Source organism: Acinonyx jubatus, chromosome D1, assembly GCF_027475565.1.
Source record: "Acinonyx jubatus isolate Ajub_Pintada_27869175 chromosome D1, VMU_Ajub_asm_v1.0, whole genome shotgun sequence".
Classification (NCBI taxonomy): Eukaryota; Metazoa; Chordata; class Mammalia; order Carnivora; family Felidae; genus Acinonyx; species Acinonyx jubatus.
Window position 1 is genome coordinate 43,258,924 of NC_069390.1, and position 17,784 is coordinate 43,276,707.

General features: G+C 45.7%; 1 protein-coding gene across 3 annotated transcripts in view; it reads right to left on the reverse strand.

Annotated features, from left to right (window-relative positions):
- Nucleotides 1–17,784, reverse strand: part of INSC (INSC spindle orientation adaptor protein) — a 128,660-nt gene that overhangs the window by 62,100 nt on the left and 48,776 nt on the right. For all 3 annotated transcript variants that reach the window (XM_053203453.1, XM_015086329.3, XM_015086330.3), the window contains exons 3-5: nt 4,959–5,304; nt 3,944–3,996; nt 2,296–2,419 (exon numbers count right to left, since the gene is read on the reverse strand). In XM_053203453.1, the coding sequence (XP_053059428.1) occupies nt 2,296–2,419; nt 3,944–3,996; nt 4,959–5,304 (523 nt within the window). The remainder of the gene's footprint in view (nt 1–2,295; nt 2,420–3,943; nt 3,997–4,958; nt 5,305–17,784) is intronic.

Sequence of the window (17,784 nt, forward strand, 5' to 3'; positions counted from 1 at the left end):
TATCCATTCATTAATAAATCCTTATTGAGAGCCTACTGGATAAGAGGTACTATTCTCGTCACTAGATGTATATCCATGAACAAAACAAACCCAAATCTCTGTCTATGGAAGCTACAGATCAGACAAGAAATACCATGAATGTGTGAGGGGACCTTTTAGAAGACTTCCTCAATCTAAGGACATAGGCTTAATTCCCTTTATGTCAAGACACCCCCAATATAGGATCCTGCTATAATTATTAACGTCCTAGGGAACCGTATTGGGTCACAAATTTGGGAAACACACACTTATACCACTGAACACAAATCACCTTGCCTTCAGCCAGTGTATCTCCTTATGTCACTACTGCCCTGTATGGGAACATTCTAATGTAAAAAGAAGCTAAAGATCAGCCAAAAAATATTATAAGCACAGCAAGCCCAACCCATAGGAGGGCTCAGAGGACCCCACAGAGCATGTGAGGAGGAAAAGGGGCTTATCAGGAAGCTAACAAATATGCAGAGGAATGCAGGACAGATGAGGAGAGGGAAGCCAGTGAGGGACCGAATTCTGAGAGAGGAGCTGTGGATTGGGCTCAGCTCCCAGGCAAAAAGCATCAGTAACCCAGGTAGTCAGACCTGGGGATGGGCAGGATTTAGCCATGGAAGCAGAAGGACCAGATTAGGAATTCCACTGCAAACAAAATCAGGATGAGGAAAAAACCAGAATGGACCCAGCACCCCCAGGAAATCAGCTACATAGTACACAAGGTCCAGGTTTCTGACAGCCCAGGGAGCTCCCCCCAGGATTCTGACACCAGACCACAGAAAAGACACCCTCCCCCTTTGCCTCCTGGTAGAATGACTGCTTCCAAACCCCCCTGGCTACCTTTTACACTCCAACATAACTCTTCAATTTTAGCCCTTTTCTTTAACCCTGGTACTGCCAGGCAAAAGGACACAAAAGTAGCAAAAAAGGCATCATAGGCACCTGCAGCCCTGCTCAAAAATTCCTCCAGGCTCCCCTCCTCCTCACTACGACCTTCCATATCCTTGCTCATCGCTCCCTTGACGTTTTCACCCACTTTGGCCCCATGTTCCCATGTTCCACAGGGTCCCTCTGGAACTCGAGAACTCAGTTTGGAATGCCGGCCCCAGCTGGCACCACCATCTGCCCCTGTACATGACGGTCAGCATCTGCACATCGACTTCAAGCGTCAGCCCCAGCACCCCATCTTTCCCCTCATCCCAGGCTCCTCGGACAGAGTGGCCTTTGCAGACTCTCTGGGTTGGGAGGGTCAGAATGCCTGGGGCCAGCTCCTCTGATCAGCAGGTGAGCCAGGTTGGAAGAACCTGTACCCTGTGCAAAATGAGCCAGACACACAGGAGAGAGAAAAAGGAAGCCTCTGGGCTCCGTAGAGAGGCTGAGTTTAGAGAGAAGCTGATATGGGAAGGGACTTGCTATTTGTGGAAGGCTTTTATTTGGTGGTGGGAAAAGAATGGCAAATATGTAACACAATATTTCTGTAACTATAAATAACATGTAAATACCTTTCATAATGAAAACCGTATGCAATCTGCTTTTCTGGGAGACTTTTACAATAGGAAAAGGCAAGAGAGGGAAATAACATATATTTAACTCACACTATGTGCTAAGCTCTTTCCATATGTCATTTGCTTAATCCTCTCCTTTCACTTCTGACGGGGTTGGGGGGGGGGGTTCACTTTATATATGAAGGAAATGAGGACTTTTAGAGGTTCAGGAACTTGGCCAAGGTCTCACTGTGAACCACAGTTTGCAAGTAGATCTGTCTGATTCCAAAGCCCTCGTTTTTCTAGAATCAAGCAGGAGCCTGACTAAAGGTAGGGGCTGGACTATATGACCTTTCCAGATTCTCTTCTATTTCCAGGACGTCTGGAATTGGCTAATTCCCTGCAGGTGCCCTAAGTCTTTCAGGACAATATGCATCCATATTGTGTACTGTGGGCAATAACCACACAGGGAAGATTTAAGGTGGTAGGAACAATACTGAAAGGGCAGCTGGGAAATGCCAGCTTCTGCCACAGCCTTGCTGTGTGACCTTGGGTAAGTCTCTTCCCTCTCTGGGCACCAGTTTTCACATCTGGAACATGCAGATTTGGGCTAACTGGGGAAGCTTCAAGCTCTGACAGTCCTGTCTGCTAGATGCTGGAGTTCACTTTGGTGGTCTGAAGAGGGTGTCCTCCAAGATAGGGCCCAGTGCCTCACCCCCCTCCACTCCCGCCCCTACAGGCTACACACACGAGTGCCCCTCCCCACAGCCCAGCTTGCACTGACCTGTACCTCCCGGGTCAGGGCCAGCTCCAGCAGCTGGCCAAAGTGCTGGCCCAGTGTGCTCAAGGTTTCACTCACACAGGCCTTCATCGACTTCAGGACGTGCTCATTCTCCACCTGGAGGCACCTGGGGAAAAGAAACCATGGAGTGGACCACTGGAAGGGGCAGGTATTCAGCTCAGAGCCATTGCAGAAGTCAGATCTGGGCCTGTCGCAGGCCTGGTGATAATGTGAGTAACCTAGGAAGAACTCATCAGCTCCAGGGGAGCCAGAGATGGAATATTCAATAGCTTGCTTGTACTCTGGCCGCCTCGTGTTCAGAGAAGTGCTGGCCAGAAATGGGACCTAACAGTCCATGTTCCTAGGAAGAAAGGCCATCAGAAAGTGATCAAATCCATACCTCTGAGCTTCTCCTTGAGAGGAGTGAGCCCAGTGCTCACTTTCAAAGTGTATGGCAATACCTGTGACCTTTAAAAAATGGCTATCTCAGGGCACCTCAGTGGCTCAGTTGGTTGAGCATCTGACTTTAGCTCAGGTCAGGATCTCACAGTTCATGAGTTCAAGCCCAGCATTAGGCTCTGTGCTGACAGCTCAGAGCCTGGAGCCTGCTTCGGATTCTGCGTCCCCCTCTCTTTCTGCCTCTCCCCCTACTCATGCTCTATCTGCCTCTCTCTCTCAAAAATAAATAAACATTAAAAAAAAATTTTAATGGCTGTCTAGGGGCACCTGGGTGGCTCAGTCAGTTGAGCCTCCTTCTCTTGGTTTCAGCACAAGTCATGATTCCAGGGTCATGGGATCGAGCCCCTTGTCCAGTTCCAAGTTGAGCATTGCACCTGCTTGGGATTCTTTTTTTCTCTCCCGCCCTCTGCCCCACTCCCCCTCTTTCGCGCTTGCTCTCTCTCTCTCTCTCTCTCTCTCTCTCTCAAATTAAAAAACCAACTTAAAAATTTTCTCCCCAGGCAAGAAGAATATGGGGTGGATCAGGTTTAAATTTACCCCTGTGGCCTGAGAATGTTCCACTGGAAGGGCAAAGACCCCCTGGGGGTGCTGGGGGATGCCAAGCCCTATGTTTCTCTTGCAGGGCATGGGGTTGGAAAAAGTAAGGGAGAGTGTTAACATACACCTGGGTGTGTATACATGTGAGGCTGAGTGTCTGTATGTGTCTGAGTGTAAACGTATATATGTTTATGTGTGTGAGATACAGAGAAAAGAGTGTGAGTGTATTTCTGTGAATGCACGAGTATGTGTTTATATATCTGTGTATGGGCAGGTACGTGTCTGTGAAATCCTTGTCTGTGTGTATTTGAGTACAGGGTGTGAGTGTTTGCTTTCACCTGGCCTTGACTTTGGGGGCAGAGTGGGGGCTTCCCAAAGCTATGGGGAACCTTTTCCTTTTTCTTTTTTACCAGCCCTCAATAATCCTCTTACTTTCTATGCCTGGGCCTCTCTCTTCTTCTACATTCTCCTTGGACCTTAAAATGGGCAGAAAATCCCAAGGGAGTCTTTCAAGGTTGTTGATAAGCGTCAGCAAAAGGAAACTCTCAGACTACCATCAGGCCTTCCCACTTTCACTCTCCCTCTGGAAGAAGATGCCAGCCCCTTCCTGTGCCTGAAGGCAGGCTGTCCAGTCTTACCCAGCTTCCAGATTTACCTCTCTGTGACCACTGAGAGCTCTGAGCATTTCTCCATTAGCAGTTTCTCAATCTGTAGAAGAAATAGATCAAGTTTACTCAATCCAACAAGCATTGGTTGAAGATCAACAACTATATGGGGCCTTCTGGGGTATAAAGATGAAGAATCAAATCATCTGATTTTGCAAATAGATACATAAACTGTAACACAGTGTCGTATGGATGGCAAAAGACACCATCATCAGCTGTTTGAGAGCTCAAAACAGAAAACAAGCACTTAGTTAACGCTGGGGGATCTAAGAAGCTTCAGAGAGGAAGGGACATTTGAGCTGGGCTTCAAAGGATGAATAGAAGTTTACTATCTGTAAAGTGGGACAAGGAAAAGGGTAAAGCACTAAGATGGGAAGTGAAAGCCAGAGGGGGATTTTCAATGGTTCACTATGGGCTTGGAAAAGATTCAACATCAGAGGCTTTGGAATCAGAAAAACCTAGACTGAATTCTTCTTACACCACTCACTGCATAACTCTGGGCAAAGTACTTAGGATTTCTGGGTTTGTTTCCTCATGTATAAAGTGAGGACAATAATACTAACTAATATTTTTCATCAACTATTTTAATGCATTAGTCCTCACAACACAACTATGAAAAAAAATACCATTATTATACTCATCAGGGTGATGGACCTGGGGCACAGAGAAGGTAAGTAACTTGCGAAGGTCACACAGCAGGGCTGATATTTGAACCCAGACAGTCTGACATTCCAGTGGGTATACTGAACCACTGTATGGCTTCTCACAGTGGTTATGTCTGCTTCTCATGCAGTACAGGTTAAATGAGATGTGTGCAAAAACACCTAGCTCAATGCCTAGTGCATGGTAGGTACTCAGTAAAGGTCCTCACTCTCTTCCCTGATTTTTGGAAGGAGAGGAGGCCCTGCAGCAGGAAAAGTTCAAACTCCACATACTTCACACCCACTCTTCTAGAAGGTACCTCCCTTCCAAGTGCCCGCGCACGCCCAGCCCCGGGCAGCTGACCTGGCCCATCTCCTGCGAGGAGCTCCTGCTGACAGCGCTGTACTCGCTGACCATGGAGCGGGCATGGCAAGTCAGACGCACACTCATGCTGTGGACGCGTGCCCAGCGGTCCTGGGCCAGCTTCTGCCCGATCCTGCGCAGCTCAGTGCTGATGACCCAGCCCCTCTTGAGAAGCAGCTGCAAGGGGTCTCCAGGGCCAGGGCCACCGGCCAGGATGAGGTCACTCTGTGCATCTTCCTCCAGGCTGATGGGCTTCGCCTGCAGGACGCACATGCACTCACACTCGGTCATGAGCTTCAGGTCCTCCATCCAGCGCTGGACCGAGTCCACCTGCATCAGGTGCAGCCTGCAGCCGGGAATAGCGCCACGATGGCTGTCAACACTCCACGATTTCCAAAGGTTTCCGTTTCAGGCCATCTGATGTTGACTAAACATCTACTCTATGCTCATCACTGTTTCTTGTGTTCACTTACCTTAACCCTCTTATTTTCCATTATCTACAATTTGCAGATAATAAGACTGAGGCACAGAAGTCTGGGGAGCAGATGACCGGACAAACAACAGGCAATGAAGTCTGGCACAGTAGCAGATGATATTTACAATAAGAAGAAAATGGAGGGGCACCTGGGTGGCTCAGTCGGTTAAGCGTCCGACTCCTGATTTCAGCTTAGGTCATTATCTCTCGGTCCGTGAGTTCACGACCCACGTCAGGCTCTGAAGAGCCTGCTTGGGATTCTCTTTCTCCCTCTCTCTATCTGCCCCTCCCCTGCTCTCTCTCTCTCTCTCTCAAAATAAATAAATAAACTTTTAAAAAAAGAAGAAGCAAATGGAAATAGCCTACATATCAAATATTGGTTATGTTGGTACGTAAGCTATCGTACAGCTACACGGCTATCTAGATGGTATGCACTTATTGGAAATAATGCTTTCAAAGGGTGCTCCAAAACTAACATGATTACAAAGGGGATAGAGAAGCTGGACAAACATACGATCATTGTGTTCTAGAGATAGAGGATGGAAGCAACCTGACAGAAGAGCTTCTAAGAGGCAAGGAACGAACTAGTCACTCACTCACTGACGCATTCACTCCATAAACACTTAGCGGACAGCTATTATTTCTGTCCTTCTAGCAACCTTCCTCCTCCTTCTGTCAATAACAAAGGCAAGTTACACTGCTGCCTCCTGGTGAGACAGCCCAGGCTTCAGCTGTTCTTTCCTCCCAAACATAGGGGTTATGAGCTGCTGAATCACAGCACCTGGGACCAGCACGTGGCACAGAGGAAGTGTGTGGTGCTGGGCAGGGAAAAGCTCTGGACCCCTCCAGCGGGACACACTCACACCCCCTTCCTTCAGGCCTGGACCCGAAAGAGCCATGTAAGAGCTAGGAAGGGAGAAAAAGAATCGGTGCCACCAAATGCCTCTGGGCCGGGCCCTTCCCGGGAGGCCTGATTAAATCCCAGACTCACATTTTTGTCACCCCTTCCACTCCCATCTCACACGGAGGCATACTCTATTCTTGGTCTTTAAGATCTTTAAGAATTAGAAAGAAAGTGGGATTTCAGAAGCTGTGTTAATTAAAATCCTAGTTGATTTATCGCTTGGCTGGTAAGAGAAATGGAATGACAAAACTATTGATTTCTCTAGTATCTGTGTTATTTGTGCCTATGAGTGTCTGTGTTTGTGGATATGAACTCATTTGGGTGTCTGTCTATATTATCTGTATGCCGATGTCTGGGCGTCTGGCTTGGAACTTGTATATCTCTACCTGCGCAAATAGTGAGCTGATTGTGCGTGCTTACAAGCCTTGCATCAGATAAACTCGATGACTAAGAACAGCTTGGATGGGGCTTGAGCGTGGGCTGCATTTCATGACTCAATTCCAAAGAAGAAAAGTATAGACAAAGTAACTTCGCGGTGGAGAACCCTGATACATCACCACCCTACTCAAGTGATCAAAACGCACCTCACTGCTGACCAGCCATGCTGACAGCATGTGCTTCTGATATGATGTGATGAGAAGGGCTTCTTCCCCCAAAACACATAACCTTAGTCTCATCATGGGAAAGGCATCATGGACCGACTGAGGGACATTCTACAAAATAGCTGACCAGTACTCCTCAAAACTGTCAGCATCATCAACAACAAGGAAACACTGAGAAACTGTCATAGAGTAGAGGAGACAAAGGAGACGTGATGATTAATTATAACAGGATATCCTGGATGGAATCCTGAAATAGAAAAGCACCTTCATGGAAAACTAGTGGAAGCCATATAAAGTCTGGGGCTTAGTTAATAGTAACAGACCAATAATGGTTCTTCCACTGTGATAAATGTACCATGTTCACTGAAGGTGTTAGCAATCAGGGGGACTGGGTGTGGGGTATACAGGAACAGTCTGTTCTATCTTTGCAACTTTCTGTAAATCCAAAACTATTTAAAAATTTTAAGTTTCTTTATAAAAAAAAAGTGATGCTTGGGGAGAAATGTGGACTCCAGCTGACAGGTCTGAGGGTTCCTTATTTCATTTCCCCCTGGAGGAACTGCACTTCTGTTGCTTCTTCCCCAACCAGAAGCACAGGTGGAGACCGGATGTCTCTCTGGCGTTGTGTCATGAGCCTCACGGAAAGGAGACCTAGAGAAGCCAAGCCCCAGTGGACACATGGAACCTGGCCAAGGAGCCAGGAGTGGAAAACTCCCTCAAAGAACCTGGAAGTGGAAGGAAATGGGGCCCCCAGTTGGGCTAGGGGATGAAAGCTGTTCTCGGATGAAAGGAGCATGGCAGACCTGATGGGCTCTGTCTTCCAGTTGGTCCCATGATCTGCCCTGGATCCCACCAACAGGTGCATCCCAGGCAGGCCTCCGGGGTCCACATCATCCGTGCTTAGCTACCTCAGGGACATTCGCTCTGGCGGAGTCAGGCCTTCAGATGGCCCATGATGATCCTGCTCCCTCCTCAGCTGCCTGAATAGGCTTTGAACTAGAGCTTCCTTGGGTTGGAACAGACTACTACATAAGAGCCTTGAGCATAAGAAAATGCCCAGGCCAACAAGGCTTGCACATTAACATGTGGAGGGCATAAAGAGCTGGCTCTGATGGCTGAGCCACACACTCCTTTGTGTGGCTGAAGGCAAGCAGCTGCTGATTTTTTTCTTTTTCTTAATTTTTTTGAGATAACATATGTACATAAAGATGAACAAATTATATCAAGCTGCAGTTTGATGAATTTTCATAAGGTCAACACACTCATGTATCCAGGAACCAGATAAGAAATATCACCAGCATCCCTGTAGTCTCCCTTGTGCCCCCTTCTGGTCACTCCCCAACCAGGATAACTGGTATCCTGACTTTTTTTTTTTTTAACAACGTACATTAATCTTTTCATTACATTTCTTAACCTCTCTGAGCCTCAATCTCTTTATCTGTAAAAATATAATAGAAGCTTTCATATAAGGTAGATGAGATAATTAAATCAAATGGTGAATGTGAAGGACTTAGGACATCACATGGCATAAAGAAATGTTCAAAAATGTTAGTTTCCTTTGCTTCCCTTCCCCCATGTAACGCTTGAACACCTACAGTAATTACTGTAAAAATGGCTAGAAGTTATTGAGTACATTCCACATGTTGAGCACTGTGCTAAGTGCTTTACATGAGTTGTTTAATTTACTCTTCAAGACAAGTGTCTGAGCAAGTATTATTATTGTCCCCATTTTACAGATGAGGAAACGGAGATGCAAGGAAGTAAAATCACTCAGGGAAAAAGTAGTAGCTCTGACACCGAAACGTTATCTCTATCACTCCAGAGTCTACACTTAACTCCTTTGTTTTACTGCTTCCCACTCTGGCCACCCATCAAACCAAAACCAAAACACACACACACACAAGAAGAAGAAGGAGAAGAAGGAGAAGAAGGAGAAGAAGGAGAAGAAGGAGAAGGAGAAGAAGAAGAAGAAGAAGAAGAAGAAGAAGAAGAAGAAGAAGAAGAAGAAGTCGTTGACAGAGAGGAGCAGAGAGCAAAAGGAGACAGCCTTCACACTGGGACCCAGGAAGGGCAATTTTCCCAAGCAAGGACTTCTGGGGCTGGTTATGAGCAACAGGAAGATGAAAGGGAGCTGTGAGCCACTGACTCTGCCTAAAGCTCTGTGATAGAGGGTGGACCAGGATCCTGGGACCCAGAACTGCGATTGTTGCTTTCAGGCCAAACCCACTCCAGCCTGCCCCACTGCAGAAGCCGCCTTCCAGGGTGACAGCCACAGAGATGAGGACAGACAGGGGCGCCTTTGGGGAAAGCAGAAGCTGGTTTTCTTTAAGAATGGGCTTAAAATAGCTTCCATTTCTAGAGATTGTTTAAACAGATACCTCCTCTTTCTCCCCCAAGGAGCAAACAAACATACTGAGAAGAATAAACTGAGAAGATTAGTAAGCCCATGGATCCCTGCCTCCTCTTAACCCCATCCAGTGACTGGGCCTCAGATCCCATCAAGCAGGCCCCTTAGGTTCAGGGCCAAGTCCAACAGGGCTGGGAGGACATCAAGAGGTTTGGACCCCCTAGCAGGTGGAAGGGAAAGTGGGCTGGCTGCTCAAGACAAGTATATGCCTCCCACCCAGCCTGACTTTACCCAGTATGCTTTGCACCCAAGCTGCCCAAGTTATAACTAAACCATTGGGATGATAATAGAATTGTGTTTGGAAAAAAAAAAATATATATATATATATATGTATGTATGTATACACACACACACACTTACATACATACATACATAGCAGCTCAGAAGGCAGAGGAAAAGGGAAGGTAAACAAAAACCACTAGTAATAATAATTAGTATTTATTGGACCCTTAGAGTACCCCAAGGGTTGTGCAATTATCATGCATTATTTTATTCTCACAATAACTTGATTAAGTGTACTTTTTCCTTGTCTCCACTTTACAGATGAAAATACAGAGGTGCAGAAGACTTACATGACTTAAGAGAGCCAGAGCTCCCCGCAGGCAACCCGATTCCAAAGCCTATCTCCCTACTGGCCACACTCTACAGTTCCTTCACCAGTCCCTGTCTCCCACCAACTTTGAGATGTGCTCAAAGGCAGGTACTGACTTAGCTCAGGATCACCAGCACTCAGCACAAGGCCTGACACATAGTATGAATCAATAAATATTTACCAATCAAGCAAACCAGAAACTGCCTGGGAAACATGGATTGTAAGCCTTGCCACACCAGCTGGGAATATTTCCTGAACTTATTGGGGTGTTATAAGATGGGCACGAGTGCTCTGGCCTGGAACATAAGAACCCCCTGAACTCACCCAGTCCTCTATTCTGGATTACATTTCGGGCGATGTGGATTCTATCTTTGGCTGGTACGTCAGGCAAAGCATAGGTGAGTTCCCCGTAATGAGGTACAGTTTAAGACTTGGCTTAGTACATTCCACAAAAGACACCATGATAAAAATTTTTGTTTTAAATAGAAATACTTGAGGGGTGCCTGGGTGGCTCTGCTGGTTAAGTGTCTGAATTTTGATTTTTGCTCAGGTCATGATCTCACGGTCTGTGAGATCAAGCCCCGTACTGTCAGCATGAAGCCTGCTTGGGATTCTCTCTCTCTGTCCTCCCTCTGGTGTCTCTCTCTCTCTCTCTCTCTCTCTCAAAGAACTAAACTAAAATAAATTTAAATAAAAAGAAATACTTGAAGCAGGTGTCAGTAGAAGCAGAGAAATCTTCTGCACAAGTCATTTTACAAACATTAAAATATTCCACTGAGGAGTGCTCTAGTTGCATAAAGCTTGGACCCTTAGTAACCACAGTCCCAGTTCTCAGAACTTGCAGGCAAATGGTAAGGTGTGGATATACACACTCAAGCTCTGGGGGAGTGGCTAAAGGGAGATCCTAGCTCTTTCGGGAAGTGCCTGTCCCCATATGACACCAGTAACAAACAAAATATTCTCACCCAGTTCAGTAAGGCTTAAAACAGTAAGTAGTACCTCTCAGACAATCCCTGCTCCACCAGATTCATTGAAACACTACTGATGTTGACCATGTGCCAGGCTTTGTGCCAGTGAACTCTGCCCTTAGGACACTCACACCATCAAGAGGAGAGACAAACATCAATAAACACAACCCACCCACATTCTCATCTCAACACCATGCACCATACATCCCCACTGCTCATCTCCTATACACTTGACCCTTGAACAACCCAGATTTGGACTGCACAGGTCCATTTAAATATGGATTTTTTTTTTACAACACAGTACCGTAAATGTATTTTCTCTTCCTTATAATTTTCCTAGTAACATTTTCTTTTCCCTAGTTTATTATAAGAATATAGCATATGATATATATAATATACAAATTATGTGTTAGTCAGCTTTATATTATCAGGAAGATTTTCAGTCAATTAAGCTGTTAACAAGTTTTGGAGGGGTCAAATTTATATGCAGATTTTCAACTGTGGGGGGGGTCGGTGCCCCTTACCCCTGCATTGTTCAAAAGTCAACTGTAGATTCTCCCCCAAATCTATCATCTTTTCTTCTGTTAGCACCGTTACACAGAGTATTACTCTGGCTGTCAGGTCCTGCCAGGCCCACCCAGCGTGGCTACCTTTCCTTCCGGGTGCCATCATGCTGACTCCATCAGACAACTCAGGCTGGTCACAGCCACCACTCAGTCTCTTCCTGCTGCATCTTCTAGATACCATCGTGCCACCATCAGAGCCAGGCATGCCACTGGGTCTCCTAAGCATCATGTAGCTTCTGTTGGGTATCACTGTTCCCATGACAGCATGAACTCTGGAGCCGGACTGCCTGGATTAAATCCCAGAGCAGTCACTTGCTACCCGCATAACTTTGGGCAAGTCACATAACCTCTCTGGGCTTCAGTTTCCTCAATGGTGGAAAGGAAATGGTAACGGCACCTCGCCCCCAGGCTTTCTGTGATTATGAAGTGAAGTGGATGGGTACACGTACATATACATGCATACGTGTAAATATATGTGTGTATGTGCGCTGAGAATAATGTCCGACAGGAAGTATCACATGTGTTAGTTCTTATTAGAGCAGTGTCAATTAAAGCAGCTGTATCATCAGAACTTAATTACTTAAAAGTAGAGAAATAAAGAAAATTCTGGTAAGATGGCAGTAGTGACCGCAGTTTTTAATTTTTTTAACGTCTATTTATTTTTGAGAGGACAAAGAATGAGTGAGGGAGGGGCAGAGAGAGAGGAAGACACAAAATCTGAAGCAGACCCGGGGCTCAAACCCACGAACCGTTGAGATCATGACCTGAGCCGAAGTCGGACACTGAACTGACTGAGCCACCCAGGCGCCCCGTGACAGCAGTTTTTAGATCTCTCTAAATCCCCACGTGAAAAATTGACAGAACAACAAAGATAACAAAACCAAAGCCCTTTGGATAAACACTAGATGATAAAAATATCCCCGCAAACCTCAAAATATCAGCAGCTGGGGACCAAACACTAACAGCCACAAGACCTTCTCAGTATCATCTGTACAAGAGGAAAAAGGAGGACCCAATAAGATAGCGTTTGATGAATATGAGAGACCAGAGCCCGCAGGATATTTATTGGAAAGCACAGCATGCCAATTCCAAAAGAGTGGCTGAAACCTGAAGAGTGGCTGAAACCTCTCCAGTAGCAAGTGCATGCAAGGCGCCTCCTAGGAACTCTCAAAACCAGCCCAACAGGAATCTCTTCTACAACGAAGAAGTGCCATGTGAAGAAGAAACTTCTGGGGGCAAAATCAAAACTGGGCAGGACAGAGGCCTCAGAGACAAAGGCGAGAGATGTTCATTCAGATCCATGTAGGAGGTGGAAGGAGAGCCAGGAACTCTGGGAAAAGCAGAGCACCCTACTTTGAACCTGACACGGAAACAGAAGAGGATGGAGGTCGATGGATTTAGAACAGCTTTCCTGAACCCCACCTCCCTCGCAAAGTGCATGCCAACTAATTTCACATAAAAATGAGCAACGCAAAAATTATTCAGGTCTCAGACCATGCATGGTTATTTTCAAAAGAGAAGAACTAACAAAATAATATCCCTACAATGAGAAAATTCCAGGAAAATGTACTCACAAAACAGAAGGAAACTAAAATGTATACACGATTTCAAAATAAGCTTAACATTTTAAAAAATGATATAAGATGTGAAAGAGAAGCATGAAACCTCAGCTATCTTAACTAAGAAAAGAATTAGAAACAAAAAGAAAATGTCATTTTAGAAACAAAGACTACACAAGACGAAAACATGAGATAATGCCTTACGAAAATCAAATGCAAAAAAGAAACCAAAATGTTTTAAATTAAAAGAAAATGAAGACGGGGTGCCTGGGTGGCTCAGTCAGTTAAGGGTCTGACTTCAGCTCAGCTCATGATCTCACAGTCTGTGAGTTCGAGCCCCACATCGGGCTCTGTGCTGACAGCTCGGAGCCTGGAGCCTGCTTTAGATTCTGTGTCTCCCTCTCTCTCTCTCTGCGCCTCCCCGACTCATACTCTGTCTCTGTCTCAAAAATGAATAAACAGTAAAAAAATTTTTAAAAAAAGAATTGAATTCAAATTTACTGCATAAATAAATAAAAGTTTAAAAAAAAAGAAAATGAAGACAGAAATTAAAAGGATTTGTGAGGATGTGACAAATATTAAAGATACGCAAATAAGACCCAATATATATACAATAAGAGTTCCCAGGGAAGGAACCCAAAACATGGCAACAAAATACATATGAAAGGCTATAAGTTAGGAAAACATTCCTGGGGAAAAAACACTGTTTGAACTACATATTGAAAGGCCATATTCCATACGTAAAAAGAAATATACAACACCTGTTCTACTAAGATTATTGGACTTTTAAAAAGAAAGAAAGGAAATGCTTTGTGCATCTAGAAATAAGTGCATGTTACTTGAAAGGGACAGGAAATTATGTTATCATCAGATTTTTGTGTGTGAGAGCAATGCTTTATACTAGAAAATAAGTAGAAGGACATACTTAAAATACGCAGAAAAATAAAGTGTGAGCCGAAGGCCTTCCATTCTGCAAAATTACTTTCAAGTATGAGAGGAGAAGGAAGTGACACCAGTGCGATGCTGGAGGACAATCATTCCAGATGGTCCTTGATCCCGGATGCTGATTCACACCAATGATGAATAAGAGGGACAGTCAAAGCTGAGCCCCAGACTTTTCACTTGTGCCACAGAGTGGAGAGGAGAAACAAGTTCAGAAGACAGTTCAATTTGAGGCACGTTGAGTTTAGTGAGCCCATTTATCCTTTGGTGTCCAGTCCCTTTCTCTGGGCTGTCCTCCTGTAGCACTTCATTCCAGAAACATCCAGGTGCTCCCAGGATCCATGCAGGATATGTGGTCCACATACTCACACAAATCCCACCATGAATGTTCACTCACTAGACATCTCCTTAGTGTCCACTAGGTACAGGAACTGTTCTCGCTGCTTGGGACACATGGGTGAGCAACACAAACAAACATGTCTACCTCTCCCTCTAGAGCAGGGGGAACAAATATAGTAATAACAAATATAATAAATGAAAATGTTTGTGGTGTGTTAAAAGCAGATCACTTCTATCGGAGTTAGAATAAGTATGGATGAAGGGTGCCTGAGTGACTCAGTCGGTTAAGCGTCCAACTTTGGCTCAGGTCACGATCTCACAGTTTGTGGGTTCAAGCCCCGCAGCAGGTTCTGTGCTGACAGCTCAGAACCCCTGTTTCGGATTCTGTGTCTCCCTCTCTCTCTATCTCTCTCAAAAATAATAAAACATTTTTAAAAATTAAAAAAAGAAAAGAATAAGTATGGATGAGATTGTCATGTGGGAGGCAGGGAGGTTACTGCCATTTTAAACAAGTGGTCAGGCTCACTGAGAAAGTAAGACATGAGCGAAAACCTCAAGACGGTGACAGAACGAAGCTGTCTGAAGTATGGGTACTGAGCAATCCAGGCAGAGGGCCCAGGCAGTGCAAAGGCCCTCCTTGGGAGTATGCCTGGTTTGTCTGAGAAACAGCAGGGAGATGAACGTGGTTAGAGCAAAAGAAAGATTAGTAGGACATGAGCTCAGAGGAGAGACTCAGGCTAGATCATGCAAGGCCTTGGAAGCCACTGTGAGCACCCCAGGTTTCTTTCACTCTGGGTGAAGAGGAGAATTCTTCCTGAACATTGAAGGAATCTTGTCACCGCATGTCAGCTGGGGCCACCAAACCCCTACGCCTCTCTCCAACCCAACCTGGAAGGCTCTCTAAGGTCTTAATAAAAACAACACATAAATTCATTTAAAGTTAACCTAACCTCTGCCTTGCAGTGATTTGTAAACTGTTTACTAAACAGTTAATTTAAGCATAACTATTTATGCAACAAGCTATAAATAATTTACAGTGTGGTTAGGGTATTAACTTCCTCACTAAGGCCCTGGTGAAGCCCCAGCCACTTGGGACTAGAGGAAATGTTGCTTTTCTGATCTTGTCCAAATCTCCCAATGGTTTCGTCGTCCTGCTTCCATTCCGGCCTGAATCCCACACTGAGGTGCTTTTGCTTTCTGCGCGTCGGCACTCTGCAACCCTCCATCCCCAACTACTCCAAGTTCACGTTGTCCGTGTAGAGCCTTCACGGCAGATGGTGTTGGGTAGGCTCACAGAAGTCCTATTCCTAACTTGCAGCCGATCCATCCGGGCAACGTGAGAACCAGGAAGGAGGCTTTCTCTCCCTGCAGGGGACTCTGCAGAATGCCCTCTGCACCCACCTATTATGCTGGGCCTGCTCTCTTCCCTTGTATGATCTCTTGTGTTCTCTGCCATTTCTGCATGGACCTTCTGCTCCAGGCTGTAGCAATGGAAAGAGTTTTCAGATTGTTTTCCAGAAATTCCCACTTTCATTGTTCATCCTTATCCACTTTGATATATTGTGGTCCACAGCACTTTCTGTTCATTAAACTGTCCAGTATAACATGGTAAGAGAGTTGATTCTACATTTCAGATATTTCCAAAAGTATGGGTGAGGGGAAATGGTGTCCACCAATATACCCCAAAGCTAATAACTAGGAAAAATTTGTGAAGGGGGCATAGATAATGCTACTGTAGTCACTTTGGCCCATCCATTTCTCCAGGTTGTGGCCTTCCATCAATCTATTGGAGGGTTTTAAGGCAGGGAAGAGATCTGACCACTCTAAAACGATCAACTTAAAAAAAAAAATCTAGCATACTTCAAGCATGCTATAAAGAAAACTTTATTGAGTACCTTGTGTGAGCCGAGCACATATCAAGTGCTTGCACGTACAATCTTGGTCTTGTATTCACAGAAACACCATTTCGTATCCCCATTTCACAGAGGAGGGAAAACTGAGGCTCACATTAATTCCTACAGCTTGTCAGTGGCAGAACCTTGACTTCCTTCCAGGTCTGCTAACTCCAAAGCCTGTGCTGTCACCTATTCCCAGCCTTTCCAGGACCCCAGTGGGGTGCATTGTTCTTTCTGTTTCAGAAAGCCAAGGAACTTGAATTTGGCTCCAGGTAACTGTTTCCAATCCAATAAGCCAATATGTTCATTTGACAGCTGCCCACTCCTGATGAGTCAGAGCCCATCTTGTTAACTCTGTCAAATGCAGGCATTTTAGATGTCTCCTGAGGGATGGGGGGGCGGGTTGCTAATTAACAGTCCCTGGCCTTTCATTAACTAAGGAATGACTCATTTCTTAACCTCTTAAGAGGATACACGTGTGTATAAGCATGGCCAGTGTACATAGGAGAGCCAGTAGGACGGTACTAACACCAAGAACACCGCATGAGACGCCATCACCCATGTTCTAATAGCCTTGCACCTTTGCACATGGCATTTGCCCTCCCGGAGCCACAGTTCCCTGACCTGCTTTCCCCCTCAGTCCTAACCACCGTCCCAGCCACACTTAGTTCTTTCACTCCCTCTGCTGTGACTTCTGGCCTCCCAGCCTTTGCACATGCTGGCCCCTTTCTCCCCATCTCCTCTTCACCTTGCTGATGGCTCCACATCCTTAAAATCTCTCTGTCTCTGCTGAAGTAGGTTTTCTCTGACTCCAGATGCGCTTGTGCCCCCCGTGTCTGTTGTACCCCGCCTTTCCCCCCATTGTGATGCAGGTCTCAACTGTTTCACTGCTGGACTATTAATATCTGCTTCATTCACCAGACTATAAGGGCAGGGCTCGCGTCCGTCATGTGCTCCCTCCATGTCACCCCGAGCAGTGGACCGGATACGCTGAGGACGGGATGCTCGGCGTATGTGTGTGGCACTGAACGAAGCAGGAAATGGGAATAACATTAACTGGTACCACCGTCCTGCCTCACTGGCTTGTGAGAGTCGAGATGAAACCGGCAGTCATTACCGCCAACCTTTACCGAGGCTGGGCTTCGTGTCATCTCTCATGTGGATGGCTTCAGGTGCATTATCTTATTTATTTCTCATAATGCCCCTAGGAGGAGGGGATTCTTACTGTCTTATTTTTACAATTGAAGAAACGAAAGCTTGGAGAGGGGAAGTGAACTATGTGACATCGCCCTGCTTGTTAAGTGGCAGAGCCGCGCTGACCCAGCCCATCACACGCCAGACCCCACATGCTTAAGTGCTACTCTAGACTCTAGGAAAGGCCACGCCCTGTCCAAACGGCATGCTCAGCACTATCAGGTAATAATTATACATGCATTCTCACGCAGAAGAACTCAGCTTTAGTCTGCCTTCAGCCTTCATGGCTATCATACAGAACCTGATGTGTAGACTGAAAAGGGTTGAGCTTTGTCTTTCCCATTCTGTTCTCTTCCTCTAAGGAGAGTCTTTTCATCTGCCAA